Source organism: Oncorhynchus kisutch, linkage group LG12 (genome assembly GCF_002021735.2).
Source record: "Oncorhynchus kisutch isolate 150728-3 linkage group LG12, Okis_V2, whole genome shotgun sequence".
Classification (NCBI taxonomy): Eukaryota; Metazoa; Chordata; class Actinopteri; order Salmoniformes; family Salmonidae; genus Oncorhynchus; species Oncorhynchus kisutch.
Genome location: NC_034185.2, coordinates 55,343,273 through 55,359,046, shown reverse-complemented (window position 1 = coordinate 55,359,046; position 15,774 = coordinate 55,343,273). Strand labels below are relative to the sequence as shown.

General features: G+C 43.8%; 1 protein-coding gene across 1 annotated transcript in view; it reads right to left on the bottom strand.

Annotated features, from left to right (window-relative positions):
- Positions 1 to 15,774, bottom strand: part of LOC109900471 (glycine receptor subunit alpha-3-like) — a 105,231-nt gene that overhangs the window by 5,809 nt on the left and 83,648 nt on the right. The window contains exons 7-8 of the mRNA XM_031837844.1: positions 3,407 to 3,621; positions 1,247 to 1,393 (exon numbers count right to left, since the gene is read on the bottom strand). Coding sequence (XP_031693704.1) covers positions 1,247 to 1,393; positions 3,407 to 3,621 — 362 coding nt within the window. The remainder of the gene's footprint in view (positions 1 to 1,246; positions 1,394 to 3,406; positions 3,622 to 15,774) is intronic.

Sequence of the window (15,774 nt, the reverse complement as noted above, 5' to 3'; positions counted from 1 at the left end):
GAATTGCCTGGATAAATAGCTTCAATAACCTAAATAAGCAAGCCTTTTGACCACAGAGACATGGTTTATCTGACCCAGGCCCAGAGTCCAGGCTAGGGCCCGATTTAGTGACAGACAGCGTATAATTGGACTTTTCCATCTTAATCTTTTAAAATGTCCAAAAGGCCAGAAACCCAATTAACCACAGAGTCAAGGCCACTAAGCCGCCCCGACATCCGTCAAGTCACATTCTTGGCCGACTAATTCCCAGACCTCCTCTGTCAACCTCATCTTTTGACATTTCTCAACATCCTCAGACAGTCTTCAGACAACATTTCATGTTACACTGCTTGTTTCATGGATTTTGACACAACTAGTTGTGGTTTGCGACAGTGCTACAAGCTCTTCACATTAGCAATCCAATATAATACAATTTATGGTATAAACCCTCAAAAATAACACTAAGTGGACAGAATATTAGGAATACCTACTCGTTCCATGACACAGACTGACCAGGTGAATCCAGGTGAAAGCTATGACCCCTTATTGATGTCACTTGTTAATTCCACTTCAATCAGTGTCGAGGAAGGGGAGGAGACAGGTTAAAGAAGGATTTTTAAGCCTTGAGACAACTGAGACATGGATTGTGTATGTGTGCCAAGGCAAAAGATGGGCAAGGCAAAATATTTAAGTGACTTTGAACAGGGTATGGTAGTAGGTGCCAGGTGCAATGGTTTGTGTCAAGAAATGCAACCCTGCTGGGTTTTTCACACTCAACAGTTTCCCATGTGTATCAAGAATGGGCCACCACCCAAAGGACATCCAGCCAACTTGACACAACTGTGGGAAGCATTGGAGTCAACATGGGCCAGCATCCCTGTGGAACGCTTTCGACACCTTGTAAAGTCACGGCGAATTGAGGGCAAAAGGGGAAGGTGTCCCTAATGCCTGGTATACTCAGTGTACATGTACTGTATGTCTGAGAAGGATATATCTGTGAAGGATAGAATTGCTTGTTTCATTATTTGTTAGGTTTCTAATGTTTGGTTATACTCAGTGCATGTCTGAGAAAGATATATCTGGGACGTATAGAATTGCTTGTTTCATTATTTGTTAGTATTCATTAGTGCTTTGTGACCCCTTACTTCAGCCTCAGAGCTCCTTAAGGAACCACACCATAACGGCAATATGCAGTCATTGTTGCACGGAGTTGTTTGTTCACGCTCTGATTCGAAGAACGTGTTCTAGATTGGTCTGTAAACGTTACCTTCTTCTTCGTTCTCCGTGGGCGGAGTCTTAAGAGTTCCTTGTGTTGCCTGGAGACAAAGTTGACGGCGGCGTACTCGAGCAGAGCGGAGAATACGAAGAGAAGACACACCGCCATCCAGATGTCGATGGCCTTCACATAGGACACCTACAACACCAGAGAGACAAAGTCATAGTCACACAGTCAGAGAGCAGAGATAGACTGACTGACAGACAGACGGAGACAAAGTCACAGTCACACAGTCAGAGAGCAGAGACAGACTGACACACAGACAGACGGAGACAAAGTCACAGTCAGAGAGCAGAGACAGACTGACAGACAGACAGACGGAGACAAAGTCACAGACAGACAGACAGACAGACAGACAGACAGACAGACAGACAGACAGACAGACAGACAGACAGACAGACAGACAGACAGACAGACAGACAGACAGACAGACAGACAGACAGACAGACAGACAGACAGACAGACAGACAGACAGACAGACAGACAGACAGACAGACAGACAGACAGACAGACAGACAGACAGACAGACAGACAGACAGACAGACAGACAGACAGACAGACAGACAGACAGACAGACAGACAGACAGACAGACAGACAGACAGACAGACAGACAGACAGACAGACAGACAGACAGACAGACAGACAGACAGACAGACAGACAGACAGACAGACAGACAGACAGACAGACAGACAGACAGACAGACAGACAGACAGACAGACAGACAGACAGACAGACAGACAGACAGACAGACAGACAGACAGACAGACAGACAGACAGACAGACAGACAGACAGACAGACAGACAGACAGACAGACAGACAGACAGACAGACAGACAGACAGACAGACAGACAGACGGAGACCAAGGAGTTGAGAGAATGAATAGTCTGCCATTATCTGGCAGAATTTCATAGAATTTCATAGAGTTTCATAGAATTTCAACTGTCTGGCCAAGTTTGCAGCTTGTTTTATATTGTCATTTCACAGAGATTGGATTGATGCTGTTACATAATGTGGAGTATGTTAGGAGTGTATGAGAATACATAATACATGTATATATCAAATATGTGTCATGGAGTATTTAGTTGTTTTTAGCTGGATAGGTTGGAATAATGCTGTGAAATTGTGAAAATGATGATAATGCCCCATTAGTGTAAGAGCTGCTTGAAAAGACCACCTGGAATTTCAGCCTGTTTTGGTGGGATGGAGTTATAGCATCCCTGATGACATCACCAGGTGGTAAATGAGTTAATAGACCAATAAGAAAGAGAGTTCAAAGCCTCTCTGCCAATAACAGTTAGTTGTCAGTTTCCCCCTCCCCACTCAGATCCACTCCCAGACAGTCCTAGCTGAATCCTTGCTTGAGAAATGGACCTTTGCGAAGAGGATATTCTTTTAATTGTTACCCAGAAGTGATTTGATATCGGAGGTAACAGATGCATTGAACCTTTAACATTCAGTCTGTCGTGATGTTACCGTTTTATCTTTCAAGGAGATCGATATGCAATCACTGATATCATGACGGTGTAAAAACGTCTTCTTGCTGAATGCTCAATTAAGTTACGTGACAGAACATTCCATTCACTACGCTGCATTATTCTTCAACGCAGAACACTAAATACTACTCAAATGTAAAAGGACAGGTTAGGTCTTTTTAAATTTAGATTTATTTTAAATGTTAAGTATTGTGTTCTTCTACATGGGCGAATACCAAACATATATACACAGGCCCTTTGGGAGGAGATGCATTAAACAGTACTGAGATGCTCCATATAGACAGAAAGTCTCTGAACACTAGCAGGGGCATTTAACATATATCTCAGAACATCACTTATATATAAAATGTCTTCATGGATATCTCTCCTTAGGTAACTCTTTATACAGTCTATTTGAGATCATTTAGGTGTAAAAAGAGTGTATAAATGATGCAACACATTCAATCTCGTATGATCTCTGCAATACTGCAAGGCTCCGTTAAGCAAACAGGAAAAAGTCACCCTGTACCTAGACCATAAATCAACAACGGACAGTCAGTCCTGAAGGAGGGACACCTTTTTGCGCGAGCACCAGCGGTGATGCACACAGCACACTCTCCTGCCAACCCACACACACCCACTCACCCACTCTGCCCCCCCCCCCCCCCCGACCCACCTTAGGTAGAGATGTTCTAGAACCGGAGCTCTGGGTGGTCATGGTGAGCACGGTGGTGATACCCAGCGCCACCCTGGCGGGCGCGGCGTCCATGTTGATCCAGAAGGAGACCCAGGAGAGGATGACGATGAGGAGGCTGGGGATGTACATCTGGATCAGGTAGTAGCCCATCTGTCTCTCCAGGTGGAATCGCACCTCGATACACGTGAACTTCCCTGTGTGGAGGAGGAGGAGAGAGACAGAGGGGAGGAGAGCGACTGAGACAAGCCCCTGTGTTTCCTTTGTTTCGTGTTAAAGTCTGCCTGAAAAACATACTTGGAAATGTACCGTGGAAGTGTATAGGCAAGATGAGGCGTACTCCTTCGGAGACGATTAGGTTTCTCTGTCGACCATATCTTACAGACGTCAGCCTTCCTCCTCTCATACACACCGTATACTGCACATGTAAACAAGCCCACACACAAACTGCACACGTGGCTTCTCAGAATATCTCAATTCTAGGAAGCCATGTAATATGCAAAAGCTGTGGAGGAGTTGAAATCCATCTCCATGACGTCGGTCCATGCAGCTGTGGTTATCTTGATCCTCAAAGCTCAGTGCATGGGCCTCAGATGAAAATGCCAGTCATGCTCTCTGCCTTTGATGCGTCAACGTTTTGTCAGATCTCCCCACCATCACACACACACAAACACACACACACACCCAACCCTCAGTTCATAGGTTACCAGTGCCACGCTCAATATGGAAGTGGTCTGATGAGGCAGACGCCAGGCTACAAGACTGTTTTTCTAGCACACAGACGGGGATATGTTCCGGTATCCAATAGCATTGAGGAGATTACCACATCAGTCACGGTTTTAATCAATAAGTGTATAGACGACGTCCCCACAGTTTTATTATTTGTCAAATTTGATTTCACCTTTATTTAATTAACCAGGTAGGCCAGTTGAGAACAAGTTCTCATTTACAACTGCAACCTGGCCAAGATAAAGCAAAACAGTGTGACACAAACAACAACACAGAGTTACACATGGAATAAACAAACATACAGTCAATAACACAATAGAAAAAGTCTATATACAGTGTGTGCAAATGAGATAAGATTAGGGAGGTAAGGCAATAAATAGGCCATAGTGGCGAAATAATTACAATTTAGCAATTAAACACTGGAGTGATATATGTGCAGAAGATTAATGTGCAAGTAGAGATACTAGGGTGCAAAGGAACAAAAAAATGAATAAAATAACAGTGGGGATGAGGTAGTTGGATGGGCTATTAACAGATGGGCTATGTACATGTGCAGTGATATGTGAGCTGCTCTGACAGCTGGTGCTTAACGTTAGTGAGGGAGATATGAGTCTCCAGCTTCAGTGATTTTTGCAATTAGTTCCCGTCATTGGCAGCAGAAAACTGGAAGGAAAGGAGGCCAAAGGAGGAATTGGCTTTGAGGGTGACCAGTGAAATATACCTGCTGGAGCGCGTGCTATGGGTGGGTGCTGCTATGGTGACCAGTGACTATAAGAAGGTATCCATACCAAAAGAACATGAAAGCCCCTGTTGTTCCGGATGACTGTGTGATCTCGCTCTTGGTGGTCGATGTGAATAAAACTTTTAAACAGGTAAACACTCGCGAGGCCACCGGGCCAGATGGAACACCAGGGTGCGCTCTCAAAGCATGCGAAGACCAGCTGCCAAGTGTCTTCATTGACATTCTCAATATCTCCTTGTCCCAGTCTGTAATTATGCTTGAAAGGCTGGTCATAACACACATCAACACCATCATCCCAGATACCTTACCCACTCCACTTCCTGACAGTCCGTCCCCAGGTGGTGAGGGTAGGCAACACCACTCCACGCTGACCCCCAATACCATTATCAAGTTTGTTGATGACACAACGGTGGTAGGCCTGATCACTGACGGCAATGAGACAGCCTACAGGGAGGAGGTCAGAGACTTAGAAGTGTGGCGCCGGGACAACAATCTCTCCCTCAACATCAGTAAGACCAAGGAGCTAATCGTGGACTACAGGAGAAATAGGGGAGAGCACGCCCCCCATCAACATCAACAGGGTTTTTGTGTAGCGGGTCAAGAGCTTCAAGGTCCTTCGCTTAGGACTTAACATGGTCCACACACACCCGCACACTCGTGAAGAGGGCACGACAGCACCTCTTCCACATCAGGAGGCTATAAGTAATACAGCTGCTCCATCAAGAGCATCTTGACTGGCTGCATCACCGCTCGGTATGGCAATAGCCCCGCCCTCGATCGCATGGCGCTAACGAGGGTGGTGCGGACAGCCCAATACATCACTGGGGTCGAGCTCCCTGCCATCCAAGGCCTTTATATCAGGCGGTGTCAGAGGAAGGACCGAAATATTGCCAAAGACTCCAGCCACCTAAGCCATAGACTGTTCACTCTGCTACCTCTGACAAACAATACCGGAGCATCGGCTCTCGGACCAACAGGCTCCGAGACAGGTTCTACCCTCGAGCCAAAAGACTGCTAAATAGCCATAGGAATGCTAAATAGCTAATTAAATGGTTACCCGGACTATCTTGCACTGACTCTATGCACACTCACAAGACTATACATACACACTACTGTAAATAAACACTCACACACAAACACACACACACACACACACACACACACACCCTGATGCCCAGTCATTCACCCTGCCTCCAATACCTCGTACCTCTGCAGATTCATCTGGTACTGGTCCTCCCTGTATATAGCTTCATTCTTGTGTATTTGATTCCTTTTGCATTATAATTTATGCATTCGGCACATGTGACAAATCATTTGACAGGATAAATGGACACTCTTACTGACAGTTGTGGCTGCTTGGCGTGATGAATTGTTGTCTCTGCCCAATAATGTTTGTACCATGTCTTGTGCTGCTACCATGCTGGGCTGCTGTCATGTTGTGTTGCTACCATGTTGTTGTCATGTGTTGCTACCATGTTGTGTTGCTATCATGGTATGTTGTTGTCTTACATCTCTCTTTATGTAGTGTTGTCTCTCTTGTCGTGATGTGTTTTGTCCTATATTTTATTTCGTATTTTTAATCCCAGCCCAACAGGAGGCCTTTTGGTAGGCCGTCATTGTAAATAAGAATTTGTTCTTATTAACTGACTTGCCTAGTTAAATAAAGGTTCAAAAATAAATACATAAAATACGAGGTGAGTGGTCACTTTGCCCAAAGCACGCCCCTGGGCCTGTACTCCTACATATGTGATCAGCACATGTACCCAATGCACTCTAGTAAACATATGTACCCAACACACAAATTCTTTCAATTTACTAAAATGTATGTATATCCAATGGACTCAAATAAACATATGAACCCAATGCACTGAAATGAATGTATAGACTCAATGCACTGAAATGAATGTATAGACTCAATGCACTGGAATGAATGTATAGACTCAATGCACTGAAATGAATGTATAGACTCAATGCACTGAAATGAAGCCATTATTTCCATAAAGTAAACCTCTGACATTTGAGATAATGTATTGCAAAGGATTCCGCCAGCCTCAATGTTTCCCTTGAGAATAAATCCCTCTATAATAGTTGCTTCGAAAGGATGAAGTCAGTGGGGTTAGTGAGCAATACAATGCAACGACCCACACAACTTTGAAGAAATGCCTTCCCTACTGTAGTGTTTGTTTACTGTAGCCTAACAGACAGGGGCATCATGTACCCCAAACATCTGAGGGGGCACAAAGTACATTGGATGGCTGGTGGGTGATCTGGAGGGGGGACAAGGCCCCCAGTCTGGGAGTTGGTGAATTTTGCACAAAAAAAACCACATCCTGAAGACAGCGTTTTCCTGCAATTTACAGCCACACTCATTATACTTAAAGGGATACTTTGTGATTTTGGCGATGAGTCGGCTCAAGAGGTATGCTTAGATATCTTTATCTACTTTGTCAGAGCTAGATGAACTCATGGATGCCATTTTTATATCTCGGCATCCGGTAGGAAGGAAGTTAGAGGCAGTTTTAAGCGCCAATGCTAACTAGCATTAGTGCAATGACTGGAAGTCTATGGTATCTACTAGCATGCTAGCAGTTACCATAGACTTCGTCATTGCGTTAACGCTGCACTCAAATACATAAAAATGGTATCCACGAGTTAATCTGACTCTGGAGAAGTAGATCAAGATATCTAAGCATACCTCTTGAGCTGTCTGTATCCTCCTGACTACTTAAAAAAAAAAATGTATTGACTAAATATGCATATCCATCCCTTTACTTAGATTTGTGTGTATTAGGTAGTTGTTGTGGAATTGTTAGATTACTTGTTGATATTGCTACACTGTCGGAACTACAAGCACAAGCATTTCGCTACACTCGCAATAACCATGTGTACGTGACCAATACAATTTGATTTGAAATGGGTGATGAACATCCACAAAATAACACCATACAAAACATATCATACTAATTTTAGTGTCTCTGATTTTCTTACAAAATAATACAAAATGCTCTAAGACCAGGTTGGTTTGTGCTGTCTGAGTGTGTGTGTCCATCTGTGTGTGTATGTCCATCTGTGTGTGTCTGTCCATCTGTGTGTGTATGTCCATCTGTGTGTGTATGTCCATCTGTGTGTGTATGTCCATCTGTGTGTGTATGTCCATCTGTGTGTGTATGTCCATCTGTGTGTGTCTGCCCATCTGTGTGTGTATGTCCATCTGTGTGTGTATGTCCATCTGTGTGTGTATGTCCATCTGTGTGTGTATGTCCATCTGTGTGTGTATGTCCATCTGTGTGTGTATGTCCATCTGTGTGTGTATGTCCATCTGTGTGTGTATGTCCATCTGTGTGTGTATGTCCATCTGTGTGTGTATGTCCATCTGTGTGTGTATGTCCATCTGTGTGTGTATGTCCATCTGTGTGTGTATGTCCATCTGTGTGTGTATGTCCATCTCTGTGTGTATGTCCATCTCTGTGTGTATGTCCATCTCTGTGTGTCTGTTCTGGATCTTGACAGCACCTTGCCACTCACAGGGCATTAATTGTGACAAGCTGTCAGTGCAGGCCTTGGGGTGGACAATGGAGGAACAGTTTATTTAAACCAGTTTTGTAAAACAGACTTCATTGTACATGGACCGGATGGACAGAAAGAAACCTCACATTTTTTGTCTCTGGATTTCGGCTCATTTCAGGGATGGTTGACCCTTTGAATCGGACGAGCGAGAAAATTTCCCATATTAATTTTATTACATAAAATGTAATTGTCCATTAGCTTGGTTAACTATGACTGTGTCCCAAATGGCACCCTATCCATTTTATAGTGCACTACTTTTGACCCAAGCTCTGCACCACATAGGGAATAGGGTCTTTTGGGACACGACCTGCCTCACTGATATCTGTACCGAATAGATACCGTTATTCATTTCTCACACTAGGACTCTGTAGTCTCTTGAGGAATATACTGCAATAATTCTGAATGAATTCCATGTCCAGCTGGGTTTTCAGGGCCAAACGCCACGTGGCCCTTAATGCACTTCTCTAGTCCCACGAGTCATTGCTATAACCTCTACACCACATGACGCCGCCCTACAACAAAACACCCACAAACGACTCCTTCTGCTCTCACTCACTCTCTGCTGGGTTCTGATCATATCAAATGTCTTCCTTTCCTTTCATCCTCTTCTCTGACTCTTTCTGCTCCACCGTTCCTTCTCTTTCTGGTCTAGGTCTCTGAGGGAGAGGAGGCATGCAGTAGAGATGTGGGTGTGTGTGTGTGTGTCAGGCCATGTCTAGGCTTGACAGATCATGCAGCTTTAGTATTCTGATCATGGAATTCCAAACACGCTATATTCAAATGCCAGTATGTATTCTACAAATGGTGGAATAGGCTAAATATGATAGTAACACAACAACCACACCTGACTACTGTAGCAAACTAGCCAGCTAACCTCTGTGTCTAGCTAGCAAGCAACACTAAAGAGATTGCAAACGGGTTAGCATAGCTCTAGCCAAACCAAAAATATTTTTAGCTAGCTGGATAGCATTTCCTCCAACGTTATAAAGAAAAGGTGTCTCTCGGTCCCAAAACACACGTTTTCTGGAGACTTGTGGGAGGAGTGCTGATGACGTCGCCCACTGTATGTGCTTTCGTTAGCCTGACTGCGTCCAGACTGAGGAGAAATCCACACACAATGCAGCCCTGACCACCTCCTGAAATAGTCAGACAGATCTGAACACAATCACACCACAAGGACACTTTTGTGCGTCTAGACCTGTCTATTCAATGTGATCTTCACATTCTGATAGCAGAAGTCGCATATAAGTGTCAAGTGTAGACACAACCTCAGTGTACTGATGTGTGGTGTGTGTGTGTGTGTGTGTGTGTGCGCATGTACACATCTTACTATCACTGTGAGTACCAAAAGCACTCAAAAGAATAGTAAACCAACAAAAATTCAGAGAAGTGGGGACGGTTTAGGGTTAGGCTGGGGAACTAGACGTTTGAATGGGAATCAAATGTAGGTCTCCACTGACTATACCAAACATTAAGAACACCTGCTCTTTCCATGACAGACTAACCAGGTGAATCCAGGTGAAATTTATGATCCCTTATTGATGTCACTTGTTAAATCCACTTCAATCAGTGTAGATGAAGGGGAGGAGACCGGTTAAAGAAGGATTTTTAAGCCTTAAGACAATTGAGACATGGATTGTGTATGTGTGCCATTCAGAGGGTGAATGGGCAAGACCAAAGATTAAAGTGCCTTTGAACAGAGTATGGTAGTAGGTGCCAGGCACACCGTGTCAAGAACTAGAACACTGCTGGGTTTTTCACGCTCAACAGTTTCCTGTGTGTATAAAGAATGGTCCACCAACCAAAGGACATCAGGCCAACATGACACAACATGGGCCAGCATCCCTGTGTACGGTAAGTGTCTGTCTGTATATGTATGTTTGCAATCACAACAAGCCAAGGAGTGCAGCCAGTCAGGCAGCTGGGAGGCTAGCGTGTAAGCCCCATAGAGCAGCGTTTCTTAAAGTATGGCTCGCGACCCAAATAACGTATAAATATTTCATTAATTACTGGATTTGATTTGGCCAAGTGCAACTGCGCTCTCGGCTCAGTGCGCTCTCTCCTTAGCAGCGCTCTCTGCTCAGTTTGGCAGCTGCGCCAGTAGGAGAGGGAGAGGTAGAGGGAGATGCCCTTGTGCTTCACGGTTCACCAGATCTTTTTTTCTGCAGTTTTGTTGAAGATAATTCCGCACGCTGCAGCGCTGTCGTTCAAGCCACTGACTTGTTATTTCCAGGTCGCCATCACTCACTCCTGCTAGAACTCACAAGTTCTGCCTGAGCTCAATCGTCATGAAATGGACTCCTGCTAGACCTCACAAGTTCTGCCTGAGCTCAATCGTCATGAAATGGACTCCTGCTAGAACTCACAAGTTCTGCCTGAGCTCAATCGTCATGAAATGGACTCCTGCTAGAACTCACAAGTTCTGCCTGAGCTCAATCGTCATGAAATGGACTCCTGCTAGAACTCACAAGTTCTGCCTGAGCTCAATCGTCATGAAATGGACTCCTGCTAGAACTCACAAGTTCTGCCTGAGCTCAATCGTCATGAAATGGACTCCTGCTAGAACTCACAAGTTCTGCCTGAGCTCAATCGTCATGAAACGCAAATACAGTGTTGACTTCTTGTCTCTTTCATACAAACTTTGAGGAATAACGAGGAGTGCCCACAATGTGTTTCGTGTGGGGAAGTGCTTAGTAATGAGTCTCTCAAAACGAACAATATCAATAAAACGACCCGTCTTGACCAAACATCCACAGCATGATGGTAAACCCAGGGGGTTCTGTCAGAACAGGGCAGAATGCTTCAGGAAACTGCTTCGAAAGTGGGAAAGTAAGTCAACTAACAAGACATTGTTGTCATTTTATAACAGGCGATGATAAGCAGAAATAATGGAGTACTATCTCTCATAGTAGTAGATGTGAGTTTATCTTTCAAACAATCCCCTGGCCTTGTAACGTTACACAGCTAATAGCCAACGTTAGTGAGAGTGCAACCCTAAGAAACAGTACAGATGAAGATGAGAAATTCAGGCCTACTGTACATTTTACTGTAGAAATTCTTGTTGAAAACAAGTCTAGGTTGGAACTGTTGCTGTTTAAAATACAAGTAATACTTTTTATTTTGAACTGGAATAAACTGATTGAAGCAAGATGCTTTTTGGGGCAAACACTCACACAGTTATGTGTTGTTCATCTACAGCAGGAAGTGGTCTCCTGCCTGACTGAGAAAGCAGTAGATGTTCTGATCCAGTTTGGCACCACACACCTATGCATGTCAGGTTTCTCAAGTACAGAAACAGTGTCAATGTACGAGTGTTGTTAATGGGGAAAAATAAACATGAAAAGGTTTAATGGGATTTTCATTGTTATTTGTTTTTGTCTATATTGCATATTTTTCTAGGTATAATGGCAATGTATCGATATTTACGTATAGTTGCAAATTTTCTTAAGCTTGGGTCCCAGGAAAAAACAGAATTTCTCATTTGAGTCCCAGGCTGAAAAAGTTTAAGAACCCATGCCATAGAGGATAACACTCACATGCTGTACTGTAGTCACCAAGCATAAGTAGCCCCACTGCCTGCTCACACACACATAAACAGGACACACAGGAAGAAACCAAATAATAAACAGGAAGTGCTGCTGATTCTGCATCCTGATTGGCTTGGCTTGGCCGGCTGACTGGTATGCTATGGTAGCCTATGGAGAGTGTGGTCTATAAGCACGGAGCATTGAACCCATCAGTAGAGTACATTTTCTCCGCTCTGTCTCCCTTTTCATAAACACATGTCACACTGGCATTCACCAGAGCCAGACAGAGCACCGCTGTTGCCTCAGTCAGCATCCTTTATGACTGGAAAGAATGGAGGTCTTGGAGTTTAAATGGAAGCTGTCGGGAAACAACGTCTCTCTGGTTGGCTTGGAAGATTGGTTCAGGCAAACAGAAGAACATTGACGCAGAGGTGTTGAAGAAGAATATAAAGTTGGGCTGTATACTGTACAGCAAGTCTGCATTCTGGTGCTCTGAGAACGCATCTTTGCAATAGGTTAACTGAGTGAATTTTTTTTTATTTAACCTTTATTTAACTAGGCGGGGTCAGTTTAACTAGGCGAGTGAATCTAATATGGAAGTTAACTTCACAGAGAGTAAAATGACCTATAGCCAATGTTATTCATCTCCATCATCTCTCATTAAGGATAATGCATGACTGTGTCTAATCTTTCCATCAATCAGATCCACAGCACTTCAGAAGCTCTTTCAGTAACTGCAATATTACAGTAAATGAGGCCATGGGAATGGCAGACAAGGCCATCACAGATCAATGGGCCAAATCAGTGTGTGTGTGTGTGTGTGAGTGCTCGAACGCTGCCTGCAGTGCGCTCGACCCTATCATGTGCGTATGTGCCTGTGTGAGTGTGCGTGCCTCCGTCCATGCGCAGCTGTGTGTGTGACCCCAGCCGTGCCATCTCCTCTGAGCTGATTGACAGAGTGTCCATCTCTCCAGAGTGACCCAGTGAATTATTGATCTTCTGTGGGATAAATACTACACACCGTCTGGACACAAAGTCGATGCCAATAAAGCAGAAAGAAAACACACACACACACACACACACACACACACACACACACACACACACACACACACACACACACACACACACACACACACACACACACAGAGTATGGATCTCAATCAAGCAAAAAGAAAAGCCTAGACCTTATTGAGGGTCACAGAATAACAGACTGAGACTAGGGTATGTTTGTTTGGAGACACCCTATAGGTGGATTGGACTTTGATAAACAATGACTTTCATGTCTGTGGATGTAAGTTGAGCACCACGGCTTCAGAAACAGCTGTGGAGTTAAATTATGTACAATAAACTTCAACTGTACATATTCTGCGTAAATAAACAAATACACTGAGTGTATAAAACATTAGGAACACCTTCCTAATATTGAGGTGAGCACCCACCCTGTACTCCCTTTAGCCCTCAGAACAGCCTCAATTCTCTGTGTCGTGGACTCTACAAGGTGTCCAAAGCGTTCCACAGATGCTGGCCCATGTTGACTCCAATGCGCCCCACAGTTGTGTCAAGTTGCCTGGATGTCCTTTGGGTGGTGGACCATTCTTGATACACACGGGAAATTGTTGTTTGTGGAAAAACCCAGCAGCGTTGCAGTTCTTGACACCCTCAAACCTGTGCGCCTGGCACCTGCTACCATACCGAGTTCAAAGGCACTTAAATCTATTGTCTTGCCCATTCATCCTCTGAATGGCACACATAAAAATCTGAAATTCTGATTATTGTGTAACTGCTCTTTCAGATTGTAATGGGAACCTGGCAAAATTCTGGAAAACTGTCAAATCCCTGGAGAGTTCTACCTCCTCTCTGGCACAACAAATTAATTCACTGGCCTCATTATGGAAAAAAAATCCATAATTGATGCATTTAATCACCATTTTATTTAAGTGGGCTATCTCTTTGAAATAACTTCTAAGCCCACTCACAATTATATTGGTCTGGATGCTGATAAGGGAAACTTGCTGAATAATCAGAGAATTTATAGTCAAAGCTTTTCTTTTAGGCCATTTACAGAAAAAGAATACCTGGATATTTAGCTGGCAATAGATAACAAAAATCCATAGGAGCTGACCAATTGGATCTTTTTCCCCCCTACAATGTAGAAAATAGTATGAGTAGGTGTGTCTACACTTTTGACTGGTACTGTATATATCTCATACAGGGCACATTTGAAAAAGAGACCTAGGTGTCAATGTCTTCCCTGTCCAAATAAAGGTTAAATAAAAAATAAGCATACACAATCCATGTCTCAATTATCTCAAGGCTTAAAAATCCTTCTTTAACCCATCTCCTCCACTGATTGAAGTGGATTTAACAAGTGACATCAAATAAGGTCAGTCTGTGTCATGGAACGAGCTGGTGTTCCTAATGCTTTGAACTTTAACTGTTCACAGCCATTAACTGTTCACAGCCATTAACTGTTCACAGCCATTAACTGTTCACAGCCATTCACTGTTCACAGCCATTCACTGTTCACAGCCATTAACTGTTCACAGCCATTAACTGTTCACAGCCATTCACTGTTCACAGCCATTAACTGTTCACAGCCATTAACTGTTCACAGCCATTAACTGTTCACAGCCATTAACTGTTCACAGCCATTAACTGTTCACAGCCATTCACTGTTCACAGCCATTCACTGTTCACAGCCATTAACTGTTCACAGCCATTAACTGTTCACAGCCATTCACTGTTCACAGCCATTAACTGTTCACAGCCATTAACTGTTCACAGCCATTAACTGTTCACAGCCATTCACTGTTCACAGCCATTCACTGTTCACAGCCATTCACTGTTCACAGCCATTCACTGTTCACAGCCATTAACTGTTCACAGCCATTAACTGTTCACAGCCATTAACTGTTCACAGCCATTCACTGTTCACAGCCATTCACTGTTCACAGCCATTAACTGTTCACAGCCATTAACTGTTCACAGCCATTAACTGTTCACAGCCATTAACTGTTCACAGCCATTCACAGTGTAACCAAACAAACATGGCAGGGCTCCAATGCTTGGCACCAAAACACAACCACCACACACGGCTTCTGCAGCACTACCCCGGCACCCCCTCCTCTCGCTTGGTGAAAGATCTAATGTTTTGTCTCTGTTGACTAGACTGACACGTTTCCACTGCCGATTATCAACCATCTGCAGCAGACGGTGTTCAACCGACAAAGTCAGTTGAGCTCCATAGAAACAGAATTATCACTCATCACAGAACGTCAACATGAATGGGAATATCAGTTCTAGTAATCATGGACCTAGAATTAAAACCTTGTTAGAACAGTAGGAAATCATCACTGACTGCATTCCAGGGCCTCAGCAGAGATCTAGGAAATCACCCCCACTACCATCCGTTACATCTATTTATTTGCCAGATATCCTTTTAAAAAGATTATGAGACAGAGAGAGGGAGATGACTCTACCCTGGATATAATTTACAACATTAACAGACGCCGGGGGAGGGATGGCAGGGTCCAAGCGCTCCACTCGCATAGCAGAGAAGGGAAAAACAAACAAGCTAAACAAACCTAACATGAATAAATCCGAAACCAAAACAAACATTGAGGGATTTGTGACATTGGTTGTCATGATTCGTCATCACAGGATGACACACAACCTCCGTTACGCCGTTAAACAGGAGAACATTCCCTTAGATTGAATGACAAGTACGTTTAATCCTTTTTGTATGCTGCAACCATATAGGAAAATAATGCAAAAACACCCTC